This window comes from Aquarana catesbeiana, linkage group LG13, assembly GCF_042186555.1.
Source record: "Aquarana catesbeiana isolate 2022-GZ linkage group LG13, ASM4218655v1, whole genome shotgun sequence".
NCBI classification, from domain to species: Eukaryota; Metazoa; Chordata; class Amphibia; order Anura; family Ranidae; genus Aquarana; species Aquarana catesbeiana.
The window spans coordinates 29,744,585-29,765,229 of NC_133336.1; the positions used below are offsets into that span (position 1 = coordinate 29,744,585).

At 43.9% G+C, this 20,645-nt stretch overlaps 1 protein-coding gene and 1 pseudogene across 2 annotated transcripts in view; both read left to right on the forward strand.

Annotated features, from left to right (window-relative positions):
- Positions 1-20,645, forward strand: part of MOK (MOK protein kinase) — a 71,735-nt gene that overhangs the window by 19,797 nt on the left and 31,293 nt on the right. For both annotated transcript variants that reach the window (XM_073608822.1, XM_073608821.1), the window contains exons 5-7: positions 2,601-2,679; positions 4,412-4,460; positions 12,491-12,669. In XM_073608822.1, coding sequence (XP_073464923.1) covers positions 2,601-2,679; positions 4,412-4,460; positions 12,491-12,669 — 307 coding nt within the window. The remainder of the gene's footprint in view (positions 1-2,600; positions 2,680-4,411; positions 4,461-12,490; positions 12,670-20,645) is intronic.
- Positions 17,604-17,719, forward strand: LOC141120761 (U2 spliceosomal RNA; annotated as a pseudogene).

The following is a 20,645-nucleotide window of genomic DNA, read 5'->3' on the forward strand; positions in this document are numbered from 1 at the left end:
TCTCCCTCCTCTCTCTCCCCCCTCCCTCCTCTCTCTCCCCTCTCCCTCCTCTCTCTCCCCTCTCCCTCCTCTCTCTCCCCTCTCCCTTCTCTCTCTCCCCCCTCCCTTCTCTCTCTCCCCTCTCCCTCCTCTCTCTCCCCTCTCCCCTCCTCTCTCTCCCCCCCTCCCTCTCTCTCCCCCCTCCCTCTCTCTCCCGTTCCCTCCTCCCTCTCCTCCCTCTCCCTCTCCCTCCCTCTCCCTCTCCCCCCTCCATCTCTCTCCCCCCTCCCTCCCTCTCTCTCCCTCCCTCTCCCCCCTCCCTCTCCCTCCTCCCTCTCCCCTCTCTCTCCCCTCCCTCTCTCTCCCTCTCTCCTCCTCTCTCCCCTCTCCCTCTCCCCTCTCCCTCCCTCCCCTCTCCCTCCTCCCTCCCCCCTCTCCCTCCTCCCTCTCCCCCTCTCCCCTCCTTCCCCTCTCCCCCTCTCTCTCCCCCCCCTCCCTCTCTCTCCCCCCTCTCCTCTCTCCCCCCCCCTCCCTCTCTCTCTTCTCTCTCTCTTCTCTCTCTCTTCTCTCTCTCTTCTCTCTCTTCTCTCTCTCTCTCTCTCTCTCTCCTCTCTCTCTCTCTCTCTCTCTCTCTCTCTCTCTCTCTCTTCTCTCTCTCTCTTCTCTCTCTCTCTTCTCTCTCTCTCTTCTCTCTCTCTCTTCTCTCTCTCTCCACCTTTCTGATCTCTCTCTCTCTCTCTCTCTCTCTCTCTCTCTCTCTCTCTCTCTCTCTCTCTCTCGCATGCAGGGGGGGTTCAAAGAAAATGTTTGCCCAGGGTCCAGTCAATATTAAAGACTGCCTCTATATATTGTACATGTATTATTATCTATCACAGATCCCAAAAATAAGAGGACTATTCCTCACTTTTGGATACAAGGAGGAGCAATGCAAATCATTGCTATTTTGGCTTCCCTAGTTCTTTTTTTTTTCATCCAACATTTTATTGAAGATACATCAACATACATTGCCAACAGTACATATCAATAAAGCCAGCAGAAACACACCCGCCACTGAAGTCAATGTTAACAAACCAATAAGCCTGATAATACAGTAAGCAAGTCAACTTGCCTAACCAGAGGAACCAAACAGCAATAAGTTTTACACCATACTTGGAAACAAACTATCCCCTCTCAAGTAATTTAGCACTATACCCTGCACAAATACATCTAAACTAGCCAGTATTGGGCCTAAGTAGCCTACCCATGGTCAAATCCACCGGAGCAAGCCCCGGAACATCCAACCACAGTGCCCATAACTTCTCATCTATCCATGGTCAAATCCACCGGAGCAAGCCCGGGAACATCCGACCACAGTGCCCATAACTTCTCAAATTTATGCACATTTCCCCTATGTTGGTATATAATCTTTTTCATTCTTAACAGCTCACCAATATTCTTGAACCACTCCCTCACAGTAGGGGGAACCTCCAACTTTCAATGTACCATGATCAGTTTGCATGCCTGGAACAAAGCTCTAAGGATAGCCTCCCTGGTATACACTTCCCAGTTGTACTCTTCCAATATACCCTCTTAATCCTCCTGTATTTTATTGTATTATAACTGTTTTGTCTCCCTTTTTATATTGAAAAGCGCTGCGTAAACTGTTGGCACTATATAAATCCTGTATAATAATAATAATATTAGGACAGGAAGATGAGGACGGCAGGAGACGCATGGAGGACCCCGCTCGTCGCCCTCACCCGCTGCCCTACCAAGATAGGGTAAGTGCCAGGCAGACGGCGAGCAGGCAGGGGTCACACTGGGGGCATTCAGGGGCACACGGGCAGCATTTGATGGGCACATTGGCAGCATTTGATGGGCACACTGGCAGCCTTTGATGGGCACACTGGCAGCCTTTGATGGGCACAGTGGCAGCCTTTGATGGGCACAGTGGCAGCGTTTGGCACAGTGGCAGCATTTGACACTGTGGCTGCAATTGATGGCACAGTGGCAGCATTTGATGGCACAGTGGCAGTGTTTTAATGGGCACAGTGGCAGCGTTTAATGGGCACAGTGGCAGCGTTTGATGGGCCCAGTGGCAGCATTTGATGATTTTTTTTTTCAAAATTTTTTGCGCCCCCCCAAAAAAAAAATTTTGAGCACCAGCCGCCACTGTCATGGCTATTAGGAGGGACTGTATATAGCTTTCTGATAACAGCAGCCTGCCTTAGGTAATACCTACATGTGATGGAATCCAATGAATGAAAGGGGTGGGTCAAAGACTACCAAGTTGGGGTAGAGGATGCTGGATGTCCTCCAGCCAGGAAATGAGGTGGGGCTCTATCTGACTTGTTGCATTTTCTAATGCACATTGTGAGGAGCTCACCATGTGCAATGAAATCAGAGTAAGCCATTTCAGTCCAGGAGAGGAGTCAGTACAACAGCCTGAAGGAAAGGTGGGAGTTCAGCTTTACGTTTTGCACAAAGTGAACACCTTCTTACACAAAGCAAAATTCTAGATACTTTTTATTTGTTTGTGTTGTTCATGATGTTTTTTTAATAATTAGTACAGGTTTGTGTCATTTTGTATCAGAGATGTCACCAGAGCTGTTTCTGATTCTTATTTTACTTCCATCTTGCAGAGCGAAGACACCCGTTATCAGAGAATAAAATCCGCAATTATATGTACCAGCTGTGCAAGTCCCTGGAACACATTCACAGGTAGGCCACTGGATTTTATTAGTTACATAGAAGCCTGTCTTGTACATCCAGGATGAGGTAGATGAGCTGTACTTTGTGTCCTTTGGGATTCCTGCCAAAAAAAAAAAAGCAATCTCAGACATTACTTGTTATATAATCATAACATAAGTAACCTGTTACCTGTAACTTTCCATCTCCTTCCAGGTGCCTCTTCTGGTTGAACAGGGCTAATATCTCTAGAGCTGGTATTATGTTCTCGATGGTATGGTGGCAAAAGCAATGGCTCATGGGAAATATTGTGACTTAAAGATTACTGTTATGCCCCGTACACGCGGTCGGACTTTCCAAAGTAAAATGTGCGATGGGAGCTTGTTGTCGGAAATTCCGACCTTGTGTAGGCTCCATCGGACAGTTTTCATTGAAATTTCTGTCGCACAAAATTTGAGATCTCGTTCTCAAATTTTCCAACAACAAAATACATTCACGTAAATTCCAATCTTGTGTACACAATTCCGACGCACAAAGTGCCACGCATGCTAAGAATCAAGCAGAAGAGCCGCACTGGCTATTGAACTTAATTTTTTTTGGCTCGTCGTACGTGTTGTACGTCACCGCGTTCTTGACGTTCGGAATTTCTGACCAACTTTGTGTGACCATGTGTATGCAAGACAAGTTTGAGCCAACATCCGTCAGAAAAAAAACATGGATTTTGTTGTCGGAATGTCCGATCAATGTTCGAGCGTGTGTACACGGCATAAGTCTATCTATATCAGCCATTCTCGAACAGGGTTCATTCAGAAGTTGCAAGGGTTGTGGTTGGTTGATTTCCCATCTGGTGGTGCCTGCATAGTTCTGTGTTCAACACCAACTGGCAGAGCCAAAATTCTTTCCACTGATCCCCAATGTAAGGGGGGGGGGCATTCTTCCTGAAGACCACTAATATAAGGAGCATTCTTCCCACTGTACCCCAATGTAGGGAGCATTCTTCTCACTGATCACCAATGTAAGGAACATTCTTCCCACTGGTCACTAATGTAAGGAGCATTCTTCCCACTGATCACCAATGTAAGGGACATTCTTCTCACTGATCACCAATGTAAGGGACATTCTTCTCACTGATCACCAATGTAAGGGACATTCTTCTCACTGATCACCAATGTAAGGGACATTCTTCTCACTGATCACCAATGTGAGGAGCATTCTTCCCACTGATCACCAATGTAAGGGACATTCTTCTCACTGATCACCAATGTAAGGGACATTCTTCTCACTGATCACCAATGTGAGGAGCATTCTTCCCACTGATCACCAATGTAAGGAACATTCTTCCCACTGATCACCAATGTGAGGAGCATTCTTCCCACTGATCACCAATGTAAGGAACATTCTTCCCACTGATCACCAATGTGAGGAGCATTCTTCCCACTGACCACCAATGACTTAATTTTAGTAGGGTTTTCTGAGACCTGAAAACTATTATTAAGGGTTCCTTTGGGGTAAAAAATGCTGATCTATAGTAAAAATAAACCCTTCTTGCTGGTGTCCTAACTACAATAAAAAGGAAGTATGGCATATCTTCCCTGACAAGTGTGCCATCTACCAGTGTCACACATCCTTCATATTGGAAACATTGTACTATTCCATCTTACTTTTTATTATATTACATCATATTTGTTTTCTCACTGGCTAGTTTTATGTCCTGTGTCCGTAATCCTTCTGCATTAAGTTGTATTTCTTTGTATTATTGTAACAGAAATGGAATCTTTCATCGTGATGTCAAGCCAGAAAATATTCTAATAAAGGTGAGAAAGTCTTTCATAGGAAATACACTTTGTGGACACCCAATCATCAAACCTACTGTATCTCACAAAAGTGAGTACACCCCTCATATTTTTGTAAATATTTTCTTCTATCTTTTCATGTGACAACACTGAAGAAATGACACTTTGCTACAATGTAAAGTAGTGAGTGTACAGCTTGTATAACAGTGTAAATTTGCTGTCCCCTCAAAATAACACAACACACAGCCATTAATGTCTAAACCGCTGGCAACAAAAGTGAGTACACCCCTAAGTGAAAATGTCCAAATTGGGCCCAATTAGCCATATTCCCTCCTGATGTCATGTGACTCGTTAGTGTTACAAGGTCTCAGGTGTGAATGGGGAGCAGGTGTGTTAAATTTGGTGTTATCAAATTATCTAATTTTAAAGTTAACTTCCAAAAATCGGAAGCCCTAAATATATCCATGCTGAGTTCATTGGCTAAACTGCTGCAAGCAGATTTTCCCTTTAAGTGGGCGGATTCCTGTATCAAATACTTGGGCATCCGTCTACCAAAGAAGGTAGAAGACGTATTCACTTTTAATTTTCCTCCCATGCTGAGAGACATCAAAAAAGATCTGCAGAAGTGGCAAACGGGTTTGTTCTCCTGGTTTGGAAGGTGTAGTATAGTAAAAATGAATGTTATGCCCCGCATTTTATACTATCTCCAGACTCTACCCATTAGGATTCCAAAGGCATTTCTAAGAGCAGCAAATAGGGAGTTGACCCTGTTTATTTGGGCTAGAAAGCCCCCACGGCTCGCCCAATCAATCCTACGGTTACCAAAAATGCTCGGTGGAATTGCTCTTCCAGATGTGGCTCTCTATCATTCAGCTTGCCATTTGACAAGAATAATTGACTGGTGTCGCCATGGGACACTAAAACAATGGATTCAAATAGAAAAGTGTTTGACGGGTGTGGAGCTAGAGGGATTGCCGTGGTGTCAGAAGATTTTACCAGTCCGCATAACGGACCATCCTACAGTGGGTGAGACGTGGCGAATGGACCAAAAAATATTTAGAGAACACTCGATTGTGCCCGCTCCCTCACCACTAACCCCAGTAACTGACAATCCTGACTTTAGCCCAGGAGTGAACGAACCCAGATTCCAAGCTCTTAAGGGGTGTAACAGGTCTCAGCTCCGTCACTTCATTGGGAATGGGAAATGGATGACCAGGGAGGAAATTATAGATGACCCCCTCCTGGCGAGCCTTTCTTTTTGGCAAAAGGTCCAATTAGCGCATTTTCTTAGAGCACAGCCCCCACCGGCACCTTTCTTGCGAGCACTGACAGCATTCGAACTTATTTGTTCGGAGCAGGAGCCGTTGCGCCATGCCATTTCATTAACTTACCAGCTCCTCATCTCACCCCCCAAGGGATTTAGACCTCCTTATCTAGCTAAGTGGGAACGAGTCTTGGGAATAAAGCTAAACGAGAGACAGGCAGAGAGAATATTTCTCTTTACCTACAAGACTTCGAACTGTGCGGCCCAACAGGAAACGGGGTTCAAGGTCCTATCACATTGGTATTACACACCAGACAGAGTACATCGGATGTTTCCTCAGAGCGCGGATATTTGCTGGAGGTGTGGAGAGGAAGAGGGCTCTCTTCTTCACATATTCTGGTCTTGTTGGCTTCTTGCACCTTTCTGGTCAGAAGTACACCGGATCACACAGAAGTTTACAGATAGGGAGCTGCCCAAGACCCCCGAATTCTTTTTATTACACCATCATGAGATACCAGGCAAGGCATACAGGAAATCAATCCTGCCCTCACTGATTACGGCGGCGAAAAGTTGCATTCCCCTATTCTGGAAAAGGACGGAGCCCCTGGGTATTGCGGTATGGTTGAAAAAGATAGTTGATATTCACAAAATGGAGGACTTCGTGGCCATTGACCAGGGACGTGGAGAACAGTTCTCTAAGAAGTGGTATTATTGGCTCCAATTTTTCTACTCAGAAGAGTATGCAGGGCTGGTGGCCTAGATATTTAGTAAGTTGGAGAATTGGAATGTGGAGACACTGTAGGTGTGGCTGGAGAGGGGTGGTTCCCCCCCCCCCTTTTTTTTTTCTTTCCCTCTCTCGCTCTCTCTCTTCTCTCCTTCTCATCCCTCTTCCCCTCGCTCTCTATACTTTCCTTGTCTCCTTCTCTTTCCGTTCTTAGTTTATCTTTGTTCGCATACTACGGTATACAGATAAGGGAAGAGGAGGGAGAACACAGAAAATTAAGAAAAGAAAATACAACAAGAGGTAATACATAATAGTAAACCAGGAACAGCAGGCCTCCTTGAATTGTAGACCGGTTAACTAGGGTAAAACTGTATAGGATTATACACGTTATCAGGTTGTATTGCTAGTCAGTAAGGATTAATCAGTAGAACTGTACGTAAAATGTGGAAAATTGATGTGCCTGTTCTATTGATGTTTGTATATTGCTGTTTTCCTGCCTCTTTGAAAATAAAGAATTTAAAAAAAAAAAAAAATTTGGTGTTATCGCTCTCACTCTCTCATACTGGTCACTGGAAGTTCAACATGGCACCTCATGGCAAAGAACTCTGAGGATCTGAAAAAAAGAATTGTTGTTCTACATAATGATGACCTAGGCTATAAGAAGATTACCAAGACCCTGAAACTGAGCCGCAGCACGGTGACCAAGACCATACAGCAGTTTAACAGGACAGGTTCCACTCAGAACAGGCCTCGCCATGGTCGGACAAAGAAGTTGAGTGCACGTGCTCAGCGTCATATCCAGAGGTTGTCTTTGGGAAATAGACGTATGAGTGCTGCCAGCATTGCTGCAGAGGTTGAAGGGGTGGGGGGTCAGCCTGTCAGTGCTCAGAGCATACGCCGCACACTGCATCAAATTGGTCTGCATGGCTGTTGTCCCAGAAGGAAGCCTCTTCTAAAGATGATGCACAAGAAAGCTCTCAAACAGTTTGCTGAAGACAAGCAGACTAAGGACAAGGATTACTGGAACCATGTCCTGTGGTCTGATGAGACCAAGATGAACATATTTGGTTCAGATGGTGTCAGGCGTGTGTGGCGGCAATCAGGTGAGGAGTACAAAGACAAGTGTGTCTTGCCTACAGTCAAGCATGGTGGTGGGAGTGTCATGGTCTGGGGCTGCATGAGTGCTGCCAGCACTGGGGAGCTACAGTTCATTGAGGGAACCATGAATGCCAACATGTACTGTGACATACTGAAGCAGAGCATGATCCCCTCCGTTCCGAGACTGGGCCGCAGGGCAGTATTCTAACATTGTAACAACCCCAAACACACCTCCAAGATGACCACTGCCTTTCTAAAGAAGCTGAGGGTAAAGGTGATGGACTGGTCAAGCATGTCTCCAGAATTAAACCCCATTGAGCATCTGTGGGGCATCTTCAAACGGAAGGTGGAGGAGCGCAAAGCCTCTAACATCCACCAACTCCGTGATGTCATCATGGAGGAGTGGAAGAGGAGTCCAGTGGCAACCTGTGAAGCTCTGATGAACTCCATGAACTAGAAGGTTAAGGCAGCGCTGGAAAATAATGGTGGCCACACAAAATATTGACACTTTGGGCCCAATTTGGACATTTTCACTTAGGGGTGTACTCACTTTTGTTGCCAGCCGCTTAGACATTAATGGCTGTGTGTTGAGTTATTTTGAGGGGACAGCAAATTTACACTGTTACACAAGCTGTACACTCACTACTTTACATCATAGCAAAGTGTCATTTCTTTAGTGTTGTCACATGAAAAGATATAAGGCTGCACATCCAGAACGTCCGATTGCCTTTTATTTTGTTTCACAAAGATAACACCAAAGATACCACACTGTGGTCACATGACCACAGTGTGGTGTCTTTGGTGTTATCTTTGTGAAACAAAATAAAAGGCAATCAAAAGTTCTGGATGTGCAGTTATTTCTTTCTTCTTTTCAAGTTTTCCACAGAGGCGCGCCGGGACTAGCACTCTGCAAGATACTCCAATCAGCCTTATCTATATACCTCTAGCAGTGGTTCTTTTTCTTGTTGAAAACATGTAAGAAGGGTTTTTTTGGGACTTTGAGTGAGGCACAAGACATGTGGTAGGAGAAACTGTAAAATTGTTAAATCGGCATATAAACAAAGCATACCTCATAAACATGTGATACATGGCTGAACATGAGTATTTTATCTGTATACAAGGCGATGACATACAAAAAAGAGGAATTCATATATATACATGCACGCATTTAAAAATTGCATAGTATCCCATGGAAGTAACTAGTATAAAAAGCCAAATTCTAATTGAGTAATGGATACAAATGGGTTATAGGATGCAAATGAATCACAGTTAAAGCGGAGTTCCACACAAAAATGGAACTTCCGCTTTTCGGAACCCCCCCCCCCCCCTCCGGTGTCACATTTGGCACCTTTCAGGGGGGAGGGGGGTACAGATACCTGTCTAAGACAGGTATTTGCACCCACTTCCAGCATAGACTCCCATGGGAGTCTATGCCTCTTCCCGTCCCGACCGCGCTGTCTGCTGGGAACACACAGCTCCCAGCAGAGAGCGGGGACCACTAGGGACGCGCAGCGTGACTCGCGCATGTGCAGTAGGGAACCGGGAAGTGAAGCCGCAACGCTTCACTTCCTGATTCCCTCACCTAGGATGGCGGCGGCAGCTGCCGACATCGCTGGACCCTGGGACAGGTAAGTGGCCATGTATTAAAAGTCAGCAGCTGCAGTATTTGTAGCTGCTGGCTTTTAATATTTTTTTTTTTTTTTGGCGGTGTGGGTGAACCCCCGCTTTAAGGTCAAGCTATGTGTTGGGTACATGATGACATTGATAGGCTCGATGCGTTTCGTGGCCAGATGCCACTCATCAGGAAAATGCATAGCATATTTGAAAAAAAAATGAAAAAAGGTACCAAATAGGATATAATGTTTTACCCAGATAGTAAGAAAAAAGATGGGGGCAAGGGGAAACAAGGCGTGTATCTCCCTGGAATTTTTACGTATAAATTTTTCTGCATAAGCAATGTTGCAAGTCAGGATCTGCAAGGCAAGTCTATGCCAGGAGCTCAGGGAATAAACTGTTGGTCTATAGTTCACAAATACTGTATGTATATACTGTTACTATTCATACATATTGGTCCAATATCATTTACTCTACAGACATATTTAAATTTCTTCACCCTTGCCTATTACGTTTTGGAGGGCACTGCTGGGGTGTGTCTTCCCTGGGTTCATTCCCTCAGCTCCCGGGATAGACTTGCCTCGCAGATCTCTCCTCACAGGCTGAGACAGTAGTGCGGCGCCATTGGCTCCTGCTGCTGTCAATCAAAGTCATTGAGACAATGAGGAGAGCAAGGGGGCGGGGCCTGGCCGCGGCTCTGTGTCTGAATGGACACAGGGAGTGGGGCTCAGCATGATGGAGGGGCCAGGAGCACCGAAGAGGGACCCGACAAGAGGAAGATCTGGGCTGCACTGTGCAAAACCACTGCACAGAGCAGGTAAGTATTTTTAATGGGGAAAAAAAAGACTTTAGTACCACTTTAAAGTAGAACTAAAGACAAAACTTCTTTTTTTTTTTTTTTTTTTTCTTTTCTTTTTTTTTTTTTTTTTTGGTAGAGCATAGGAGGGTTATAACCCCTGTCAGATTTTTTTTTTTTTTGCCATCTGTGTCCCATTGTGGAGATTTCCCTTCACTTCCTGTCCCATAGCCAAACAGGAGGTGAGAGGAAATCTCTGCAAATTAAAGCAAAGGTCCAGCCCTAAATTATTATTATTTTTTTTTTTTTTAAGACACCCGAGCTGTTTACCTAACGTTACAAATGCTAAATAGATGAGAAGACACTGTATTATAGCATATTTTTAAGAAAACAAACCTTTATATTCTGCCTGCAGTGCGCCCCCATCTTAATTGTGGGCATGTGAAGCCCACAAGTGTTTTCTTCCGGGAATCTGTGCTGCTGGTTACCCAGCATGCACCTCCGGATCTCACGCATGCGCATAAGACACAAGATGCAGTGCCCGATTGTGTCTCTGGTTGCCATCACAATGGCGGCATAGGAAGGTTGCCCCATTGTTATGGCAACTGAATGTAAGCTAAACAATAGACGGAAGTAATGTAGCCTGGCACACAGATTGCTGCCACCGCAGCTGCCTCTTCTGTATAGAAAACACTAACAATGGCAAGAAACACTTTGTTGCCTTTTTCAAAAATGGTGGTTAGCACCGCCTTGCATTGTGTCATTTCCTGTTTTGGAAATAATGCAATGCTAGCAGGCGGCGATGTCCACTGACTCCTGGGAATGACGACGCACATCTCCCAGGAGCCAAGGCGCTGCATATATGACGTACCTTGCCATGGCCCCGAAAAGGGAAATAAGAAGACACCATGGCAACAAGGTAAAAAGAGATTGAGAAAAAAAAGAAAAACCACCTAATATTGTTTCAACTTGCGGGATTGTAGCGATTAATGCAAAGATGAAAATATGGGTGGAACTCCGCTTTAACCACTTCAGCCCCAGAAGGATTTACCCCCTTAATGACCAGGCCATTTTCTGCAATACAGCACTGCGTCGCTTTAACGGACAATTGCGCGGTCATGCGATGTTGTACCCAAACAAAACTGATGTCCTTTTTTTCCCACAAATAGAGCTTTTGATGGTATTTGATTACCTCTGAATTTTTGTTTTGTTTTGTTTTTCGCTATAAACAAAAAAATTACTATTTTTAACTTTCTGCTATAATACATATCCAAAAAAAAAAAAATATATATATATATATATATATATATATATATTCATCAGTTTAGGCCAATATTGGTTTGCACAAAAGTTATAGCATCTACAAAATAGGGGATAGCTTTATGGACTTTTATTTTAATTTTTTTATGTTTTTACTGGTAATGGCAGCGATTTTTAGTGGGATTGCGGCGGACAAATCTGACCCTAAGTGATACTTTTTTGGGGACCATTGACATTATTACAGTGAACGGTGCTAAAAAAAAAAATGCACTGATCTATGTATAAATGACACTCGCAGGGAAGGGGTTAACTGTGTTCCCTGGGTGTGTTCTAACTGTGTGGGGGATGAGCTCACTGATCACTAGGAACAGCAGATCTCCATGTTGTCCCCTGTCAGAATGGGGATCTGCCTTGTTTACATAGGCAGATCCCCGTTCTGCCTCTCTGTGGAGCGATCGCGGATGGCCGACGGACATAGAGTCTGCCCGGTGCGCATCGGGTGTGCGCATGGCTACAGTATCTATTACACGAAACCACGTACAGGTACGTCATTTCTCGCAATAGAGTCGACCTGCTGAAGTATACATACTGTGGCTGATCTGCAAGTGGTTAAAGGAATTCCTTGGAGCCCCCCAGGTCACCAGAACTAGGGTCCGAAATTGGAAGATTTTCCTTTATTGCTTTTCTGAGGACAACCCAAAATTTTTACTTTCACTTTCAATGAAGTTATTACTATTGTTAGGTTCTTTAACTTACAGTTAGATGTTTCCCATGTGTTCATTCTTCTGCTGTTAGTGTTAATTCTCTTCCGTCTGTACTACAGCTTGTATGAATGGAACATGATCTATGAATGTAGGGGGCAGAGCTATCAATCATCCGCTCCTCTTCCATTTTTAGATCTGTTTCATTCATAGTAGCTGTAGTACGTCTTCTATGAATGGGGAAGCTGGGTGCGAGAGGCAAGTATAGTCGGGATCTCTTGATGAGAGTCTGTGGAGGCTCTTTATTTTATTAACCCCCGCCTCGGTAACCTTCCGGTGCTGCGAGGGAGGGGGGAGAATTACTACTATTTTACTCATCAACAGCTGATGAATCGACACAAGGGACACATCCTTCTGGCTGTAAATTATGTCCCTTGCGCTGATTTTTCTGTTTTTGATTGTCTGCACTTAGGTTCTAATACAGACAGGCAGATGTGACATTTATTCTAGATGAGAGTTGGCAGCTAAAAAAAAAGTTTTGTCATCTACCAAGCTAACTATTATTCTTTATCAAAACTCTCTGTGCTGATCTAGCAAGATGTCCTAAAGCTTGCGGACTTTGGCTCGTGCCGCAGTGTCTTCTCAAAACAGCCATACACAGAATATATATCAACACGCTGGTATCGGGCACCCGAATGTCTCTTGACTGATGGATATTATACCTACAAAATGGACATCTGGAGCGTAGGCTGTGTCTTCTTTGAGATCTGCAGGTAAGACCAAACTTTATAGTTGTGTTTGCTGTTGTAGTACAAAGTAAATTGGGTATCAGATGTGCATGTTGTATTTTTACTGGCCATGAGGTATGCATTACTTGTGTTTTTTTTACTTTTTTTTTTTTTTTTTTTATCAAAAAACAGAGTTTTATTATATAGAAAAAAAATATACAAATAAGGGTGCAACAAGCACTATTCATGAAATGTGTACATTGACATAATCATACAGAGTTAAATACATTAGAGGTCAGCTCAGCTTGCAGCTTGGTTGTAAACTCTCAAAAAAATAAATAAAAAATAACCTGCAAGACAAAGGCATAATGAGCTAGAGTGCATCGCATACTAGCTCATTATGAAATATTACCCTAGATCGAAGCTGTTACAGCGGTCCCCGTACACCGCTGTGACCGGTGACATGTCTCCCAGAGTTATTTACAGGTTCGTGGGCTCCGGCGCTGTGATTGGCAGAATGCTGCGATTAAGTCACTCCCGCAAATGTGCGCTGGAGCCGCCGGTCACAGCACAGCTCCTGAAGAAACTGCATGAGCGAGCCGTTTCTTCAGTGCGCATGTGCCGATGACGTCGGCACATACAGATACAGTGAATATCTTTTAGACGGTGCAAGTTTGGGAGATATTCATGATACCTACAGGTAAGCCTTATTATAGGCCTACCTGTAGGTAAAAGTGGTAGTACAGGGTTTACAACCACTTTAACCAGTTGCCGCCCGCCCACCGTCAAATGATGGCGGGGCGGTGCAGTGCGGCTCTTATATGACGGCGTCCCAGAATGGCCACTCTCGCGCAATGCGGCGATCGCGGCCGTGCCGTGTTGCTAGGATACGCCGCAACCCTGATCTCTGTAAAGAGCCACGTCCGCAGCTCTTTAACCATGTGATCGGCTGTGTCCAATCACAGCTGGTCACATGTAAACACGGAGATGCCGGTACTCTCGCGCAATGCGGCGATCGCGGCCGTGCCGTGTTGCTAGGATACGCCGCAACCCTGATCTCTGTAAAGAGCCACGTCCGCAGCTCTTTAACCATGTGATCGGCTGTGTCCAATCACAGCTGGTCACATGTAAACACGGAGATGCCGGTAATCGGCGCTCCTCGCCTCACACTGACAGAGTGTGTGGCGAGGAGAGCCGATCAGCGGCATCTCCTCGCAGGGGGCAACAAAACATGTAATCAGGGCACTGATCATCAGTTACAATACATTACATTATAGCGCCAACATTGTCATCAATCAGTGCCCACAAGTGCCACCAATCAGTGCCCATTAATGATGCCAGTCAGTGCTGGCTATCAGTGCTGCCCATCAATGCCCATCAATGTTGCCCATCAGTGCCACCCATCAATGCCCATCAGTACCGCCTATCCGTGCCGCCCATCAGTGCCCACCAGTGCCACCCATCAGTGCCACCTAACAGTGCCCATCAGTGACACCTAACAGTGCCCATCAGTGCCACCTATCAGTTCCCATAAGTGCGACATATTAGTGCCTCCTCATCAGTGCCACCTAATCAGTGCCGCCTCATCAGCGCACTTCAGTGAAGGAGAAAAATTACTTAATTACAAAATTTACTGACAGAAACCAAGTAAAAAATATATATTTTTTAAAATTTTTTGGTCTTTTTTTGCTTTTTTTTTTGTAAAAAATAAAAAACCAAGCAGTGATTAAATACCACCAAAAGAAAGCTCTATTTGTGTGAAGAAAATGATAAAAATGTAATTTGTGTACAGTGTAGCATGTCCATGCAATTGTCATTCAAATTGCAACAGCGCTGAAAGCTGAAAAATGGCCTGGGCAGGAAGGGGGTGTAAGTAGGCAAGTGGTTAAATACAGCAGGACACATTGCATGTGGAGAATAACGACTGTGAGAACAGCAAAATTCCCAGTACACATGAGCAGTGCTAAATATACTCAGGTAGGGGCTTGAGTATGGGGATACATATAGGAGGGTACAAAATGCATTCGTAATATAATATGTTCATGTTTGATGGGGGGTTCACTCCTCATCTGTGCAGGTGGAGGCATCTTCTAACCACTTATCCCAAATTTGCTGGTATTTGTTTGGGAAACCCCTATGCATGTACAATACCTTCTTATTGGGAAGGGTGATATTAATAGCTCCAATCCATTGCTGGATAGTCGGAGGCGATTCCTTAATCCAGGTTTTAGCTGTCCGCATTTGTTGTAGAATCTCATATTAGCCAATGTATTTCATATTATTCATATTGATTTGCATATGTTTTATTGATAGTATCATTATTATTATTATAATTATTATTATATAGTAGTGGTCTTATCAATATTATTATTCAATAGTAAAGCAATAGTTATTAAATTTTTATTAATATACAGTATGTTATTCTAAAAATATAGAGAACATCTTCATTTTTAAATGTTGAACTTTAGATGACCTCTCTGCTTCTTTATGATATTTTTTTTATAAGATAGTTTACTGGGTGAAAGTTCATTAGGATACTTCATAGTTTTCAAATTCACTAATTAGAAGAAGAGAGAACTTTTGACAGTAGTTGAAATATAGCTGATAAGATAAGCACCGTCAAAGATAAGCGATACGGGTGGTTTAAAATAATTATGTGGAGTAAGGGAAAGTTATGTACAGTACATTTATTACGTTTGACAGGGTCAAACAAAGGTGCCCTCATTAAAACTGTTAAAATACATACATATAGTAAGACATATAACACATCTGGTGGGGTTATTGAAAGTTCATTGTCCCAAAGTAGTAAATCTGTAAGTTAAGTTAAATCTTATCAGGACAAGGAGAGTTTGATAACTCAGTTGGGTGCCATACTGTCTATACACAGGTGTTTTTAATTAGACAAAACCAGTTATAAATCTTTTTAATGAACATATAGGAATTCTGGGAATAATTAAGTTTATCTGGTTGTAGAACAGGTGTCAGATTTATGGTTAGTTACATTGACGTAGATCGTAGCAACCAATCATGTTGTACCTAATATGCTTGCATTGTAAGAAACTGTATAAATTAGACCTGCATCTTGTAATACTTTGAACATAATCCTGTATGTTCCCAGCTGTTAATAAACCTGCATCACTGAGGTCCTGCCTGGTTCGATACTTTACTATTCTACTTCACATTCTAGCCATGAACAGCGACTCCAGTGGAAAGGTATTTAGGTATTTTTCCTCCTCAGAGATGGAAAGGAGGCCCAATAGATTTTGTCGAGGGCATAAGGTTAGAGGGGAGCCCATTCGGTCATGGAGAAATTTGACCACCTGTGTTCAGTACCCTTGGATGGAGGGGCAGGACCATAACAGGTGGTAAAATGTACCCCTGGGCTTGCCACACCTGGGGCATGTCAGGTTATAGTCCGGCCGGTACCTAGAGAGGCGGGTTGGTGTTAAATAGGACCTGTGTAGTATATATATATATATATAAATGAGTAAGGCTGTCAGACAGATACAGATTTGCGTGTGTCTAAAATCTCCTCCCACTCGTCATCTGCTAACTCCCCTATGTCCAAAGTCCAATGGGACTTTGTTTTACCTTTTATTAACAAAAAAAATACATTATGATATATTTATGGTTTGTTTTAAACTCACATGAACACATTATACCTACACAATATGGCCAAAAGTCTGTGGACAACTGACCACCACAGCTAGAGGAGCTGGTTGAATATCCCAATTTCAAATCTATGGTCAATAATATTGAGTTACCAATCCCCCTTTGCAGCTATAACAGCCTCTACTCTTCTGGGAAAACTTTCCATAAGTGTCTGTGGGAATTTGTGCCCATTCGTGAGGTCAGGTACTGATGTTGGATGAGAAGACCTGGCTCACCATCAGTGTTCCAATTTATCCCAAAGCAGGGGCGTAACTATAGGAGTCGCAGGGGTCGCAGTCGCGACTCGGTCCCATGTACCTGGCAACTTGTGCTGCTCCCCTGTACACCTGGATTTTTCTCCTGCGGGCATTAAGCTGTTGCAGGGGGAAAATGGAGGGCATTGGTTCCTCTATATGCCTCCCACTGCCCCTCCTATCCAGGTTCCTGCTGCCCCTGTGTGCTCCCCTTGTCCCCCCCCCACCAGCGGCTGTGGGGATGTGTCAGGATAGAGAGCGGGGAAGGAGACAATAAATATGTAATTTACCAGCCCCTTCCTTTTCTGAATGGACACAGTGAGTGGTTGATACCAATCTCTCCTGTGTCCATTCATAGCTGAAGCATAGTAAACCATGTTTGTTATGCTTCAGTTTGTGAATGAGGGGGAAGCTCTGTAGAGAGCTGTTTCTGTCCATTCATTTTGTACAGCTGAGATGCATGGATGGAGATTGAGGGCTGTGTCCTGATTCTCCTTTCTCTGTCTCAAAGGTGAAATATCAAAGGTCTATGTATACCCCTAATCTTTCACCTAAATCCCCCAATGGGGCTCCTAAAAAAAATTTTAAGAAATAAAAAAAAAAAATTTGAAAAAAAAAAAAATTGATATGAAAAAGTAAAATAACAAAATTAAAAAACTACTGACACCAGTAGCAGAACTATCAGGGTGGCAAAGGTCACACTTGCACCACCATGAGGGTGCACCTAGACGGCAAGAAGGGGGCCCATTGCAGAACATGTGAAAGGGTCCTGCTGCGGAACCGTAATAAAAGGCCCCGCAACTAGAATGAACGACCTTGGGATGAGTGGGAAGGGGGTCAGGTGGGCCTTTCATGGTCTCTTGCATGGGGGCCCTGAAGGTTCTAGCTACGCCTCTTTCTCAAAGGTATTTAGTGGGGTTGAGGTCAGGGCTTTGTGCTGGACATTTAAGTTCCTCCACACCAAACTCATCAAATTATGTCTTTATGGAGCTAGCTTTGTACACAGGTGCACAGTCATGTTGGAACAGAAAGGGGTCTTCCCCAAACTGTTACCACAAGAGTGTAAGAGTTAATATCACTTCTCTGCCTTTTGGCTAAGATCAAGTGCAGTATCTGTCCTTATCAGTGACCAGTAAGGGCCATCGTTCTGGTTTGGATGAGCTGGAATGCCTAGCTATATAGTATCCCTGCTGCTGTGATGGGGGCTCTGAAGGTTAGTACCAGCTGGAACAGACACCAGGGTGGCTGCATATGATGGGGCACAAGTGGCTGCATATGATTGGGCACAACTGGCTGCATATAATGGGGCACAAGTGGCTGCATATAATGGGGCACAAGTGGCTGCATATAATGGGGCACAAGTGGCTGCATATAATGGGGCACAAGTGGCTGCATATAATGGGGCACAAGTGGCTGCATATGATGGGGCACAAGTGGCTGCATATGATGGGCACAGTGAGGCTGCAATTGATGGGGGGTTTAGTATTTTTCAGTTTGTTTGCACCCCCCAAAAATTTTGAGCACCAGCCGCCACTGCTATGGGGAGCACTAGTGCATGCTCATTTACGAGTTCCTTTCTGTGTGTCCATTGACTGACAGACAGACAGAGCGGTGCTCGGCTCTGTCCCCGACTTCCTCCTCAATGGCTGTGGTTTTCAGCAGCAGGAGCCAATGATGTCTCTGAGCCAATGAGGAGGGAGAGAGCCTCTGCTCTTGTGCACATTGCTGGATCAAGATCGGGCTCAGGTACGTATTGGGAGAGGGGGTGGGAGCTGCATGCAGATGATTTTTTATCTTAATGAAGAGAATGCATTAGGTAAAAAAAACATTATGCCTTTAGAACCACTTTAACTTTTGGCCACTTGGGGGCACTGTTCTCTCAAGGCTTGTCACTATCTAGTGGCCCAGTAGCAGAAAATTGATTTTATATCTACTGTGCCTACATTTGGTTCATTCTTCAATTCTTCTTATATTCTACAATATACAGTGACACATGCCTCCCTTTACATCCTGAGAAACCTGTCACAAATAATAAAATAATAATTTGGAGCTTAGAGGACAAAATATGAAATGTATATTGTTGTGAAGGCAGCTGCAGTATTCTCACATTGTCTTCTAATGTAACACCTGATGTTATTCACATGTAACCTGTTGATTTATCTTAATAAACATTCCTTCTGTAAAAAAAAAAAAAAAAAAAAAAAAAAAGTGACACTTTTTTTTTTTTTTTTAAAGGAACAGTGTAAAAAAAAAAAGGTAAAATAAATAAGAAAATAATTTTTTTAAACGCATCCCGTCCCACCGAGCTCAAGTGCAGAAGCAAACACATATGTGAGCAGCGCCCGCATATGAAAACGGTGTGCAAAGCACACATGTGAGGTATCGCCGCGATCGTTAGAGCGAGAGCAATAATTCTCGCCCTGGACCTCCTCTGTGACTCAAAACATGCAACCTGTAAAATTTTTTAAACGTCGCCTATGGAAATTTTTAATGGTAAAAGTTTGTCGCCATTCCACGGGCGGGCGCAATTTTAAAGCGTAACATGTTGGGTATCAATTTACTCGGCGTTACATCATCTTTCACAATATACAAAAAAATTAGGCCTAACTTTACTGTTGTCTTATTTTTTTAAATAATATTTTTTTAGATATGAGGTCTGAAGGGCATACATTGGGGCTGAGGCATTCATTGGGGCTGATTGTAGGTCTGCAGTACATACATTGGAGCTGATCATAGATCCGAGGTCTGAAGGGCATGCATTGGGGCTGAGGTATTCATTGGAGCTGATCATAGATCTGAGGTCTGAAGTGTATGCATTCATTGGGGCTGATCGTAGATCCGGGGTCTGAAGGGCATGCATTGGGGCTGAGGTATTCATTGGAGCTGATCATAGATCTGAGGTGCATGCTTTGGGGCTGAGGCATTCATTGGGGTTCATCATAGGTCTGCAGTACATGCATTGGAGCTGATCATAGATCCGACGTCTGAAGAGCATGCATTGGGGCTGAGGTATTCATTGGAGCTGATCATAGATCCAAGGTCTGAAGTGTATACATTGGGGCTGAGGCATTCATTGGAGCTGATCGTAGGTCTGCAGTACATGCATTGGAACTGATCATAGATCTGAGATGCGTGCATTTGAGGCTGTTCTAAAATGCATGCATAGGGGCTCATTTGAGGTCTTGCATGCATTAGGGCTGATCTGAGGTCTAAAGTGCATGCATTAGAGCTGATCTGAAGTTTTAAATGCATACGTTCGGGCGGACGTGAGGTTGGAGTGGCATACATTGGGGGCTGATGTGAGGTTTGAAGTGCATGCATTGGAGCTAATCAAAAATCTGTGGTCTGAAGTGCATGCACTGATCGTAGATCTGAGGCATTCATTGGGGGTGATCTCAGGTCTGCAGGACATGCATTGGAGCTGATCTTAGGTCTGAAGTGCATGCACTGCAGCTGAACATGTTCTGCGTGTGCACCAGGTAATCATTTTTTGCACTGCTAATAGCAAAATAAAAAATAATATATAGATAAAGAGTTTATTAACCATTAGCAGTACAGCTGTGAGCAAAAACTGAAAGCCTACTAAGATTCGGCTGTGTTATTGCTCATTGAATACCTGTGAAAATGACACTTTTATGCCCGGTACACACGATGAGATCGCCGTTTTTTTTTTTATTTTTGCATGCTAATCTCAGATCGAATCTGATGAGTTTACTAAAGTCACGAAAATTTGCGTACGACAGAATAAAAATTCGGAAGTGATGTCATGTGTTGTAATGCATTTTTGAAGGACAGCTGTACTGATGTAATGAAAATCGTACGATCTGGCATCGTACGGAAAAATAATTTCGTACATGTCCGATCAAATAATATCGGGTGAATGGTCCTAGTCGGCCCTCGAAAGCTCTGTACTAACGATCAGATTATCGTACGATCGCTCCGAAATCTGTATTTTTCGTACGATTTTCTGACCGTGTGTACCGGGCATTGATGTGGAAATGGTTGCTGACGTCTGGGGTTTCAATCTTGTAATGTAATGTGTAGACTCCCTGAGCTGTTGTAATGTTTTGTAGCTTCTTTGCATCCTCCTCAGAGCTGGCCTGTGTAGAGGAGGAC